Below are 13,883 nucleotides of genomic sequence, written 5' to 3' on the forward strand. Positions count from 1 at the left end.
GGTCCCGAATTTGTTTCCGATAATCCTCCCGTGATCAGCGGGCATTAGTCTTCCGCTGAGATGGATGTGCTTCCAATTTCTATGCCAAGTATCTCTTGGAGCTCTTGTTGCAAATCACTCCGAAGAAAAGCCTCAAAATAAATGTCATCTTCTTTATCGGCTGAAAGTATTTTTATCTTTCATTACGATCTTCAAAGCTCCTGTAGTTTGTTTCAGTGCCGCTCACTGGGTTCTGTGTGCAGCGCTGGTGAAGATAAATAAAGAGCAGGGAGAGGGATGCATTTGCTTTCTCTCCGTGTGTAACTTCTGTCAATATCCCCCCAATTTAAGCGAGAGAGTGAGACTGACCTCTACTTCAGGAGCTATTGATTGTTGCCTGTTCTTATTTGTGCACCTGTTCGCTGTCTGGATGTCGGTTTAAAAACAGGCAGCAGAACAGAGGGGATGTGGTTTGTCTGCAGTGATGGGGATCGAGGGTAAAGACAATAGGACGAGTGTTATTCTCAACCTCTTCAATGCAAACGACCTCCGGCCTTCTCCGGGGTTGTGCAGCCTGCGGTTCATCCTCCGCCCTTCATTATTTCGAACTTTTAATTGACGACGTGTTATCTGATGGTGCGTCGCATTGTTCACTACCTCCGCCCGATTCTGTGACGTAGACTAACAGGACGTGTGTATCCGTACATAAAAACGCTGCCTAATGCAGCTTTAATGTTAGGGTGGGAAGAAAAGCAGCATCGCATGTGACACTTAATTGTATATTCTGACATGTGGCTTAATGGGCTTTTCTCTGCTCGGCGGGCTCATCTCTGATGCAGGGTCACGTTGTGTGACAGATGACTGAAGCCGGACCACTTAACCTCATAGTGGAGGTAATGAATTGTGCAGTTATGGCTTTGCTGTAGCCTCATTGACACTCACAGGAGTGTTATCATGAAATGCGAGCGGGGAATCAAAACAAACACATTTATGCAATGAAGAAAATTGCCCATTCGGTTAAAGTTCAACGTGCATAATTCATGAGGAGACGGGTCCATTTAAATGATTTATCAGGAATTAACAGCTCTGAAACCAAATCCTCTCTGTGAGTTATTATTTTCTCCTTCTGTTGTTCACTCCTTTCTTTGTCTTTGAGTTTTTATCCCTCGTTATGTTTAATTATGTTTACTGTGAAATGTCAACCTTGATTTAAGTTTGACAAACGATTTTGATATAAGCCTTTGACTTTTATCATGTGTGTATATGTTTTGATTGTGGATATGAATTAGAGCCTGAACCATATGGAATTTCGGGCCCGACTGGAAATACTGATATAATACACATTTCCAATATTGAGATATATATATATATATATTATATTATATTTTTAGGAGCAGAAACTTTCCTGCATCTTTCTTGATTAATACTTGATCTGCTGACTTGTGACCCAAAACATTTGAATCATGTAAAGCATGTTGCATTGTTTCTCTTTAACATTCTCTGTGTTTGTCGTGTTACGTAAACCTCTTGGCACAGCTGCTGCTGGAAGAACAGGATTTTCTCAATGTGTTATCTTTCTTAAAAAAAATCCTGCCCTATTTATTTGTTTTTTGGTTTAGTTTGCCTGAATATATTTCCTCCTCTTGGATTCGAGGATAAAGCCAGTGAAGCAAAATAATGAAATCCTCCAAAAATAGACCATGACCTTGACCTACTTGAGCTGGAGCAGTGGCACTGGCAGGCATCAGGCCGTGGCAGCGGCGGCTGACTGTCGGGACTGGTGTATTGTTACAGATGGAAGTCCGCTGTCCTGGTGGCTGGACCGCGAAGGAGAAAGGAGGAGTTACTGGGGAGGCTTCCTGCCCGGGGTCCAGCAGTGCTCCTGCAGCCTGGAGGAGAACTGCATCGACATGAACTTCTTCTGCAACTGTGACGCCGATTCAGACGCATGGTACGTGACGCTTCTAACCCGGAATGGAGATTTGTTCTCCTTCCTTTTTTTTTTTTTCTACCATATTTATATCAAAAGAGGTGTTCCCATCATTTTGTCCACCCTCCACTTATATCAGCATATAAATAACAGAGGCAGCACAGTACGATTCAAGAGCACCATAAACTACAGCCTAACGAGCATCATAAAGTTGAATCAGCACCTCTCCAACACAGGCTCAACACAAACTGAAAATTACAACCTTCACCAAAGAGGATTTACTGTTGGACCATTGTATTAGACTGCTTTAGTGTTCCTAATAAACTGAATGTAAATCTAATTCACACTTATCTTAATATTAGGTCCTAATTGTGAATTAACACAGTTGAATAAAGTAAAAAAGACTTGAGACTTATCGTCAAAAGCTCTTGAATCTCGCCGCCGCCGGTCTTTGTGTACGTGACAGTTTCCTGCTGTGTCGTCACGTGGACCTTTTCTGGATAATTAAACCAGGGGGCCGCGGGAAATGTTCTGGAAAATGTCCGGAGAATTGTAATCAATGATAAAATAATCCTAAAAAGAAAAATAACGATATGAGCGACTCAGGAAAAAGTCTAGAAATGTCTGAATGCAGCTTAAAAAAAGGATTAATTCCAAAATTGTTCTCGTCTTTTTTTTGTTGTTTTTACAACATAGAGTAAATATTTCTAAAAGATTAAAACCACTCACAGGTCCCCAGGAGCCGCTCACACTCGGTGTAGTGTTTTCCTCCTGCACCTATCTGCGTCCTCAGAGAGCTCACACTGTTTCCCTCAGAATTAAATAAATGTTTATTCATGTGATTCTCCTCATTCCGATGTTTAGAGCTCATTTTCTGTTTTGGGAATGTGTGAGAACAGTTTCACAGACCGGTGTCTTATTAATTACAGCTCGCACGTAATATTACAATTACGATCAAGCTAATCATAATTTCTAAAGGGGCTGAATGGAGAAACAAAGGCTGCATTAGAGTTTGTGGTTTATTAGACGCCCTGGATGTCTTTGCATTCTGTGTGTTAATCCACTCCAAAGCTTCTCCGGATTCGGCTCAGTTTGCATATTTCCAGCGGCAGTTGTCTGCATTGTGATAGATTGCTCCCATTTTAATGTGTTTACTCTGCGTTCTGTGCTAATGCAGAGGAATGGATGCCTCTATCTGGACCCCCATAAAGGCATCCAGCCCTCCAGGGCTCTGCACAGCTATTTATTTGTTCCTCTCTTTTTTTTTGTCTGTCACAGGGCTAATGACACGGGAATCCTCTCCTATAAAGACCACCTACCAGTCAGCCAGATAGTAATCGGAGACACCAACAGAACAGGCTCGAAAGCCATCTACCACATCGGCCCTCTGCGTTGTTATGGAGACAGTAGGTGATCACCTCAGTGTTGACGCTGCTGTGCTAGATTTGGTTGCAGATGGAGGCTTAGGGCCGAACACAGACAAACCACGTTCAGATGACGTCTTTATGCCTTTTCTCTATTTACCCACGAGCAGAGAGTTAAACCTCATCTGTTGTTTTCAGTCATCAGCAGGTCTGTCTGTCTGTCTCGGAGGAGGGGGTTGGGGGGGAGAGATGGTCGATATTTATTGCTCCGTGTCCCACGGTGAGCCGCGGACACGGGGCGGGGAATTCTTAGTTGCTCATCTGCAGTCAAATGTAGTTCAAACCCCAGGACTCTACTTTAAATTCAAGTGGAGATAACTTAACGACTTCATGTGTGTCAGGCTGAATAATGGATGAAATACACTGTGTGAAATTATAGAGAAGACATCCACGTCATTTCCAGCAACAACTTCTGGAATGTTTTTCTTCCCTCAGCCTGGCCACTGAAACATATTTACACGTTATGAGACTTTTTCGTGCATAATCTGAACTATTATGTTAGAAATTGGTGGATGATTGAAAAGAAAATGAAAGAAAATGTTTAGTAAACGCATGATAAACAAATTGTGCTGAGGTATCAGTGGTGTTTCTAGTGATGCTGCAGAACCAAAGTCTGCGTCATTGCCTTGAAATCGTCCTTGGTTCCTTTAATAAGAGATTTTCAAACAGTAATTTTAAAAGTCATCATATTAGAAACGAAGACAGAAGAAACAGAACTGGCTTCTGGGTCAAATAATTAAAACCGACAACCTGGGTTTGGTTTTCTCTCTGGTACCAAAATAAAAAGCTGTGTTTGCCCTCCTGTTTATCATAGACTGTGTGAAGCCAAATCACCTGGATCGCCCCCTGGTGGCCGGCTGTAGGTTATAAACCCTGCCTCCTCCATGTTAGCAAATGGGAGATGGATCCAAATGAGATAATCAAACATGTTTCATGTTTCTGATAAATAATTCGTTATCTGATGATATAAAAACAGGGTGTCATGTCATGATTGACAGCTGAGACAATTGGTTGAGCGTGTGCAGGACTTTGATATCGAGCCTCGAGCTGCTCACCTGTTTCCTTTGTGGCTGAGCTGCAGCTAAAGCAGCTGACGATGAGTGAGGATAAGTTGGTGACCAATTAGTGAAGTTAATTTTGGCTTCATAATTGGGAGAAAGTGCAGACACGTCCACCTTTATTATAGTCTATGATTTATATGCTAATTCTGGACACATTTTCAATTAATATAAATCTGACACCATAACGAACCTTTAAAAAACAGCACAGTGGATTTTCAAGGAAATGTCACAACAACTGTGCGACTGTGTTTGAACTCAGCTTTTTATTCTGCACCTGCAGAAACTCTAAGAGTTTCCAGGCAGCGTCGCAGCGACTCTCACACCTTTTGTTTAGCTCACGTCAGGAGCTTCTTCTTTTCATTTTCCATTTTTTTTCATTCAACTCCTGAACTCGTGTCGAGATCTTTGACAGGACACGAGCCCGGAGCATCAGAGCCTGCAGCTCACCTGTCTGCGTGTCAGCGGCTGCTCCCGGGATTCTTCACGATAAAATGACGCCTGGCATTAACGAACAAATCAGTTTGACAAGCTGTGGCTGATTGACCTCGTAATTCATGTCCACGTCTTAATGACCGACTTGCATGAAGAACTACAGGGAGGCACTGAGTGGTAAATATTTCTCCCACTGGTTTCAAAGAAGATAAATGTTTGGATTGATTCCAGAACATGTTTTTTAAACTTAGCTCAGTTGTGTATTCACTCTGGGAGGACGAGTGGCCCCCGTATGTTTCACACGTTCGCAGAAAAACCCACAAACATGGCATTCTTGCGTAGATCAAATGGGAAACACTACGCAGAATCAAAATGGCAAGATCGTTTTTAGATTGGTCAAATATTGGTGGAGACAAATTGGCAACGCGCAGGTTCAGAATGATTAAAACCAGAATCTATTTCGATGCTTTCCTGACAATGGAGGTCCTCCAGTTCCACGTGTAACAGCTGTGCTTCAGTGTGGAGACAGATGGACGGGTGGACAAAGTGTGAGAATGTTAAACACCAGAGATCACAGCTTTCTATCAACATGAGAGGAATCGGTGGCAGATCTGATTTCAGAGCAATCCCGTCTCTTTTGCATTTCATTACGACCTCCGCCAAGAGGGGTTGTGTGTTCGCCTCTGTCCGTGAAACTCGGTGGAAGAAAGAAGTCGATAAATGTTTGTTTGGTTCCAGAGAAAGAAGCAGATCCAGGAATTGGTTTTTATCTTTCGTGTTTTTTTGTTTTTTTCGACAATTTCTCAGGGAATCATTTGTGGATCTTGATGGAAAAAAAACAAATCAGGCACATTTAGGAAACTGATATTCATGAGTGTGGTTTGATTGACTTCGTTGACATCTAGTCTCAGTTTCGCACGACCCGAGGAAGAACCCAATAAATATTAGATCAGATCCACGGTAAGGGGCATATCCAGGAATTTCTTTATCTGAAATACAGATAGCCTTATTGCAGTTTGACATAACTGCAGACTTCACTAATTGGAAAAATGAAGTCTGTCCTGAGGTGGTTTCTAGTCTCTGGCTCTGGGAAAGTAGGGAAGCTGTAATTACTCCACTTCTTTTACCAAACCACACTCAGGCTCCTCTGAATGAGCGGAACCTGGAATTTCTTCACTTCAACATTGCGAGATGATGTTGTTGGACTTCAGGGGACTGATATCTATGAGTGTGTGCTCTACTGAATGACGTTCTGATTGCAATTAGACGTCATTCACTAGAGAATTTTCACAGACTTGCACTTTACTTTCAGATCGTCTCTCCTTCTACAACTCCCCTCTGTGTTTTCTGTCCCTCTGTCAGAGTCCATATGGAACGCAGCGTCTTTCTACCAGGAGTCGTCGTACCTCTACTTCCCCACCCTGCAGGCGGAGCTCTCCTCTGATATCTCCTTTTACTTCAAGACCAGCGCTCCTTCAGGAGTGTTTCTCGAGAACCTGGGCCTCAAAGACTTCATCAGAGTGGAGCTCAGCTGTGAGTCGGCGCAACAGAAGTGCACCATCGCACAAAGTACATGACAAGGGCACGCACGCAGACAGGAAAAGAGTAACCGTACATAACAACAGCCACAAAAGCTGTCAGTGATATTTCTTTGCCTCTCTCACATGGAAATACTCGCCGTACTGTAGTTGACAGTTTAATTTCCCCGAGAAGCCGACTGTCAGGTCCGCCCAGCATGATGTAATCCTAATGACACAGTCAACAGCAATGTCATGCTGCCGAAGGAGACGTTAAAAGCATTTCCTTGCTCCACATTTAGCGGAGCTGAAATCCATAATGATTACAGCAGATGACATAATAGAAATGTGCTGTGGATTTACTGTAACAATAAAATAAAAGGCTGCGGATATTTTTAGATTTTTTTTGGAAAAATAGCTCGTTTACACGTGAAACAATTAAGAATCGTAGTCTGTGGGATTTTCGGATTGTCTGGACTCGCACCAAACGGCATATTTAATAAGCACGTGAGTACATTTGCACTGACGGCAGAGGTAGCTCCGGCAGCGCCGCTTTAGTTTATTTATTGCGGTCGTTAAAAAGATGTGAAGTTGTTGATTACCGTGCGTTTTGTTCACAAACCTCGGGGAGGAGTTCTCAGGATATTTGTAGCCGTTATGTATTACTGCAGCATCAGAGGCATTGTGAAATATTGACAAGCTGTCAGCTGAGCCCCCTCATAAATCTATTCAGGTCATCAAGTTTTCCCAGCAGCATTGTATCAAATTGCATCAGAAAGGGAGGACAGAGGAGACCATGAAAAAACCCAGTATCACATTCGTGTGTGTGTGTGTGTGTGCAGCTCCCTCGGTGGTGACGTTCTCTTTTGATGTGGGAAATGGTCCGGCGCTCCTCTCCGTGAAGTCCCACCTGCCCCTGAATGACAGACAGTGGCACTACGTGAGGGCAGAGCGCAACGTGCGGGAGGCCTCGCTGCAGGTCGACCAGCTCCCCCTCCGCTTCCTGGAGGCTCCGGCTGACGGGCACCTGCGCTTGCGGCTCAGCAGCCAGCTCTTCATAGGTAGGCTCCGTCGTCCAGCTCCGTACACTGCGCCGCCGCACGGTGAGTCCGGGGGAGGGGGATTTGCTGTTTCCTTGTTAGCAAAATCACCAGAGTGCGTCCTCGCTTGTCAGGCTCCACCCCCTCTCAGGAGGCCCCGGGTTTCAAATCTACGTCTAATCTTGGGTTGGATCAGAAACGTCAGAGTTAAAGTGTTCCGCAAAACTTCGCTCTCGGAGTTGTTCATGTGTCGCTCTCTCAGGGGCCGGTCCGCTGTGTAAAGAACAAACGTACTTCGACTCCGGAGAGCGAAGCCAACGCGGAAGGGCCTTAAACCTGCCTTCTTTCCGACGACCAGCAGGGGGTGACTGTCGACAAACCAACGGGTGACGTCTCGATGGGTTATTTCAGTTTACGCTAACTCACGCGGGAGCAACGTGACTCTAAAGCTGAAAAATTAGATTAATGAGACAATTTGAACCAAAACAATGAGCTGAAAGTTTCATCACCTGGACTCTGTTCACATCCCAGAATCCTTTGTGTTGAAATGTTAATCTCATATTATCTTTTTATAACATGTTAATATTGATTGATTCAGCTTTATAGAAACGTTTCCGATTGTCCTGAAGCGAGTCTTAATGCAACACTCTCACGTCGTGAGTGCTTTAATTTTGAAGAAGTGATAGAAATGAAAAGTGAGTGGAGCTATTTTTGGGAGCAGCTGCTAATGGAAGTTAAAGTCCTGCTCGTTTTCCCGCAGACAGAAGTTACGTGACTTATAGTTCGAACACGTCAACCGTTGGGTCGGCCTCGTTCCTCAGTTTAACGATTAACAACTTCTGTTTCTCAAAAGATGAAAAAACTTCTGGTAAAGCAGGTAAACGCAGCGAGGAAGATAAAACCATTGAGAAGACTGACAACACAGTTAGTTAAATAGGAGCTAAGGATCATGGGTAAAACTGGCGGTCTTCAAGTTTCTCCACTGTAACACACTCAGACTGCAGCTCGGATAGATAGATGAGTGAAAAATTCAAAGTAGAAAGTACAATAGAAACAAATACCACATAAAGTATTAAAGTATAAATGAGGGCAGTTAAATATAATCTCGTTATTAAAAATGATTGAGTCCAGCTAAAGGCTTCATCTCTCTTTTTCTTTTCTGTTTCACACCAGGACAAATAAAACCATTCGAGTCGTCCAATTAAGAAAAAAAAGATACTGACGTCTCATAATAACGTCGCGTTCGTCCCCCGTCCCCTATAATGTAGTCGGACTACGAAAGTGTCCCCTCAGAGCCCGTGTGGAAATAATTACGGCGAACAATAACTCTTTAAATGTCCTGTGATTATTGCATTAATATAGATTTACAAAGCGATCCTATAGGCTGCTATGAAGAACTCATTTATTTTATTGTTTTTCATTATTACTCCGGTCGAGGAGCGAGGCTGTTCTCTTTCTCGTGTCACATTTCTCCGGTAGCCTTTTCCCCCTCTGACATTTTAATGCGTCTCCTTAATAATACACCAACCCTCTGGAAGTGACACAGAAGACACAAAAAATAGTTCCCTCTCTATTTTAGTCCTGAGCTCATGCACTTAACGGATCATTTGGTTTAAGGAATAATTCATCAGAGGAATTAAATGACAACTAAAAGCAACAATCCTCTGTGGAGCTCAGAAAAACATGTCATCTGCTGGAGATTAAATGGGATAAAGGTGTTATTTTATTAAAAGGGCTTTTTTATTTGGACCCTGGAAGAAAACAAAGATGAACATGTGATTATGTTTTCCAAAGGCCCGGTCTGCTGTTTGAGAACCGATTGCTAGTTTGGATATTTGCTCGTTTTAATGGAATAAGAAGTTGGAATATAACAAAAGAGATCAAATTTAAACCATCAAATTTAGATGCAAATGTGGTTTCAGGCGCAGAGTCGGGACTTTTTATTCTCCCAACAGGATTCAACTCAATAGATCTCTTGAATGTATTTGTTTTCGTAGCATTTCTAGTTTCAGATTTCGTTTTGCCACGGAGTACTGCGCGTGTGACATAGTTAAAGAGTAAAAATATTTGTTGCACGTTCACTGTTTGTGTTTTTTGACATTTTCCCCAGTTTCTTAGTGAATAATTCATGGATCATAATGGGACAAATCAGTCACATTTAGGGGACTGATATCTTCGAGTGCAATTTGGTGCAGCTTGATTGGACATGAGGAGACTGTTGGTGGAGGTGTGCGCTCTGCTGAGTGCCTATTACTGCAGAACTCTATTAAACGCAGCATTTCTGTACGTGACATCGCAGGCTACGTCCATTACTTCCTTTAGATTCTCCCTCTTGATTTCGGTGTCGTTTCCCTGTAATTACTCTAAAAGGCGTCTGGAACGTCTGAGGCTCGTCCCCCTTCGGTCTTTCCGGTTTCCAGTTTCCAATTTTTATAGCGTTTGTCGGCTAAAACAAGAGAAACGGCGTCTCCCCGGCGTTAATAACCCAAGTCCACGCTGCACAAAGCCAGCGCTCACAGGAAGCAGGGGTTAATAGCATGAAAGACACCAACGCACCATATAATACAGAGTAACAGTACACATGGTGTCCTGCCTTCTCCCAATAGACCGGCCTCTCCTGATTTATATTTAATACATATAACATGTGTGTATAGAGTGAAAAAAAAAGCGTGCGGACATGAAACAGTGCCTCAGGGAATCATGGGAGGTGAGTGTCTCGAACGTGTTGCAGCTCCTCACACCTCTGTGAAACACGCTGCGCACAAGCTGTCGCCAACATCACACTGTGTTTTCTGGATGTTTTGAATCGTGGTTCACCACAGGAACACATGCATTGATCCGTTTATTGATTTATTATGTTTATCTGTTCCTGTGTTAGCTCCTCAGGTTGTTGGGCCCGTTGATAAACTTATGAAAGTGTGTATGTATCGGCCGGTTGGCGTTATTTAGTGTGATGCTGTGTCGAGGATTCGTCTGTCAGCCTCCGGGCATCGTGGGTGGAGACTTTTCCCATCTGTAATTTCCTGTTGCCAAAGTCCCAAACATTTGTTTTCTATGTGCATCTCACAGTGAAGTCTCATCCATTACGTTGTATATTTAGTCATAATGAGGTTTCATATGCTTAAGTGCCCACAGGGTCGCACAAGATGCACGCTGGAATTAAGTAAATGCTTGTCGTAAATCCTCGTCAACCCTAAAGGGAGCCGTGATTATAAGGACATTACAGATGCTTCTCAGCACAGCCAGCGGACATCAGATGTGATGTAACGCCCAGTGTCTCCCCAGGGGGAACGGCGTCCCTGCAGAGAGGCTTCCTGGGCTGCATCAGGACGCTGACGGTCAACGGCGTGAGCTTCGACCTGGAGGAGAGGGCCAGGATGACGCCCGGGGTGAGCTCCGGCTGTCCCGGCTACTGCAGCGGCTCCAGCAGCCTGTGCCACAACAGAGGGAGGTGCGTCGAGAAGAGCAACGGCTACATCTGCGACTGCTCGCTGTCCGCCTACGGGGGAACCACCTGCAACCAAGGTGAGTCCCGCCCTCGGCCGGTTTGAATCGAACAGAAGCAGCACGAGTCGTGTAATTCTTTTAATAGACGAATTTTGATTACAACGAAACAAAGAATCGATCAACGCCGAGGCTATTCCATTAGAGTGCTCCAATAAAAGTGCGAGTTGTGCAAGAGACAATTAATACTTGTCCTGACGCCACATTTAAAATGCATTAGACCAAATGATCCGCTGCAGCGTGCGAGCACAGGCCGGAGCCGATCAGACTCCGAAGCAAATACGAGAGCAGTTGTCCGAGCGAGCAGCCGCGTGGATTCTGGTGGAGAGGAAGAGTCTGGAGTCACACTCGGAGGAGGGAGGAGGCCACGCTGTTTACTTCTGCTCCGCTGGTTTAGTCTGAACGAGGCAGGATGCAGCTCATCTGATTCATCTCTGGATCTTATCACAGTTGGACGAGTCGCCACCGGGTTTTAGGTTCGAGACCCGAGCTCGACCGATACAGATTTTTGGGGCGAACGCAGATGCCGATATTAAAGAGTAAATATATATATATATAAGAAAATGACAATGATTCCCAAGATGTTGTTGTGTTTACGACTGAAACATGGACGACGTGACAGATTCCCAAAAGTGAGAACCATCTTGATCGCCCCCTGGTGGCTCGCAGCAGTTTAGCATCTTCTCCCTGTTAGAAGATGAACCAGGAACTACACGTTGAGCAAAAAGTCAAAGTAAACGTTAAAAATGTTTTTTGTCATTTCACATTAAATTGTTGTCACTTTGTTCAAGTGTTTTCTGACAAACAGAAGCGAGAACCACAAACTTCATCATGAATAAATAACAAATATATAAATATATATATATATATATATATATATATATTTATATATCAGAAAATACCTCAGAACACTGGACGAGTTCTCTTCGTTATTTATTCTGCAGAATTTATGTTTTCACATCAGCAAACACAGGAAGTGATCGTGTGTGAGGTCACACTCTCTCTCTCTCTCTCTCGTCCCTCACGATCTTCAGAGCACAGTGTTCCTGAAGTTTTGACTTGTCGTTGAAAACGTTAAAGACAACCAACAATGAATGCTACATCGTTTTCCCGCCGTGTGTTTCAGCATGTCCAAGTTTTACGTTGGTTCGAGTCTCGTTTCTTAATTTGTTCCCTCGTGTTGTGTCACGTCCGTCCACCGAAACCAAATCGAGGCCATTCTACTTTTTTTTCTCCTCTTTTATTAATTTAGCGTGTGAGCCAGACGCTTGTGTTCAAACAAGCCGTCCAGCTGTGATACACGGCCGAGCGGAAGTAGCCTGGAGATTATCTGCTTCAGTGGATTCACCTTCAGCTGAGAGCTTGTGAATGTGCCGCTGCTGCAGACGTGTGAAGAGAGACGCTGGTGTCATGGCGTCTTGGCGCGGAGGCAACCGTCCCCTCCACCGTCCATTAACCCCAGGAAATACAAATTTAATTTGAAAGTTAAGAAGAAAGTGTTTTCACACATCAAACCCAGAGCAGAGGGTTGCCCGTGAAGGGACTTTGAACTCTCAGCATCTGTCGAGGTAACAGAGGTGTTGAAGCTTCCACTTGTGAATCAGCGTGTTTCGTGTCGTCGTCTCCTCGGAGCAGCTTCTCCTCACCAGCTGCTTTTAAACTTAGAAGTTTCAAGGCAGCTTACTGCGCTGGATTTGCACGGATCTGCCAACTACAAAAACTTTCATCGTAAAAAAGTTTCTTTTATGAAGAATTGTAGTTTAACCTTTAACCTGCCTGTGACTGTGAACCTCTGACACTTTCACTTCCTGTGGCAAATACCAGAGTAACTAACCCTCCCCTGGTGCTGATAGTATTTTTTTTAAATAAATACACCGCAGCAAGTTTCCTGTATTTGTACCTGCTTGGCAATAAACCTCGATTCTGATAAAACCATAAAGTTTAAAACTCCCACCAACTGGAATAAACTGCCCTCATTAATTATTTTCATTACTTTAAGTCATATTTATTCATTTATCTTCAAACAACCTGTTAATAACCCGATACCTATATCTTGACCCATCTATTCCTACAGGTGTATTTTCATGTAAACAGCTTAACATGTGTTTATTTCATATTTATTAGACATAACGTGTCATAGTTGAGGCTTCAGTTTGAATGTGACTGAGTTCCTGTCATTCGTTTTGTGTTTTGTGTTTAATGGAACCTTCAGAAAACTTCATGATTGATCTCAAGATGATTATTCTCGGAATTAACATTTATTTATTGATATGTAGACGTGAAATTCGTCGCCCGCTATAAAGAGTTGAAGACACATTGAAGATAATTGAATATAACTCATTTATTTTATGCTTCACCAGTCTTATTGACCGCTTTTAAGCACAAGGCACATTCACCCATTAACATGCACGGGGGCAATTTATGGTTCGGTGTCCTGCAGAGTGATGGAGCCTGGGATTGAACTGCTGGCCATCTGGTGAGTGGACACCCCGCTTTACCTCCTCGCCAGCAGCCAGAATGACTTAACCAAACCGTTTCGGGACGTCACCTTAACCTCGAGGAGAGATGCTCTCTGTCGCTGGTTTATTTCTCAGGAGGTGAATTTTCAGTCTCTGAAGAGTTTCATGGGTTTGGCCACATTCCAATATAAAGCCAGTGGTTGTGTTTAATGCTAATGTTAGAAATATTCATTAATTCATTTTAAATGAACCCACAGACTTCACGTTATCTCTCTCCCCACGAGGCAGACTACATGTTCGACCCCTTCAGTGATAAGGTTTGTGCAGATTGTTCAGTTTACCCATCCATATATTTTCTGCCACTTACCCGGGGTCGGGTCGCGCTGGCGTCCCAGACGTCCGTCTCCCTGGAAACGCTCCCCCCGGGCTCCTGAGGCGTTTACAGACCAGATGGGATGTACGATCCCTCCAGCGAGTTCTGGGTGTAACCCGGGGTCTCCTCCCAGTTGGAGGCGGCGTGGAAAACCTCCAAAGGAA

The 13,883-nt window shown here is 43.8% G+C and overlaps 1 protein-coding gene across 1 annotated transcript in view; it reads left to right on the forward strand.

Annotated features, from left to right (window-relative positions):
- Positions 1-13,883, forward strand: part of LOC109644567 (contactin-associated protein-like 5) — a 90,868-nt gene that overhangs the window by 55,057 nt on the left and 21,928 nt on the right. Inside the window, exons 14-18 of the mRNA XM_069532893.1 lie at positions 1,774-1,930; positions 3,188-3,315; positions 6,189-6,359; positions 7,186-7,404; positions 10,669-10,908. Coding sequence (XP_069388994.1) covers positions 1,774-1,930; positions 3,188-3,315; positions 6,189-6,359; positions 7,186-7,404; positions 10,669-10,908 — 915 coding nt within the window. The remainder of the gene's footprint in view (positions 1-1,773; positions 1,931-3,187; positions 3,316-6,188; positions 6,360-7,185; positions 7,405-10,668; positions 10,909-13,883) is intronic.

The sequence above is a fragment of the Paralichthys olivaceus genome, chromosome 10, assembly GCF_024713975.1.
Source record: "Paralichthys olivaceus isolate ysfri-2021 chromosome 10, ASM2471397v2, whole genome shotgun sequence".
In the NCBI taxonomy this organism is placed as follows: domain Eukaryota; kingdom Metazoa; phylum Chordata; class Actinopteri; order Pleuronectiformes; family Paralichthyidae; genus Paralichthys; species Paralichthys olivaceus.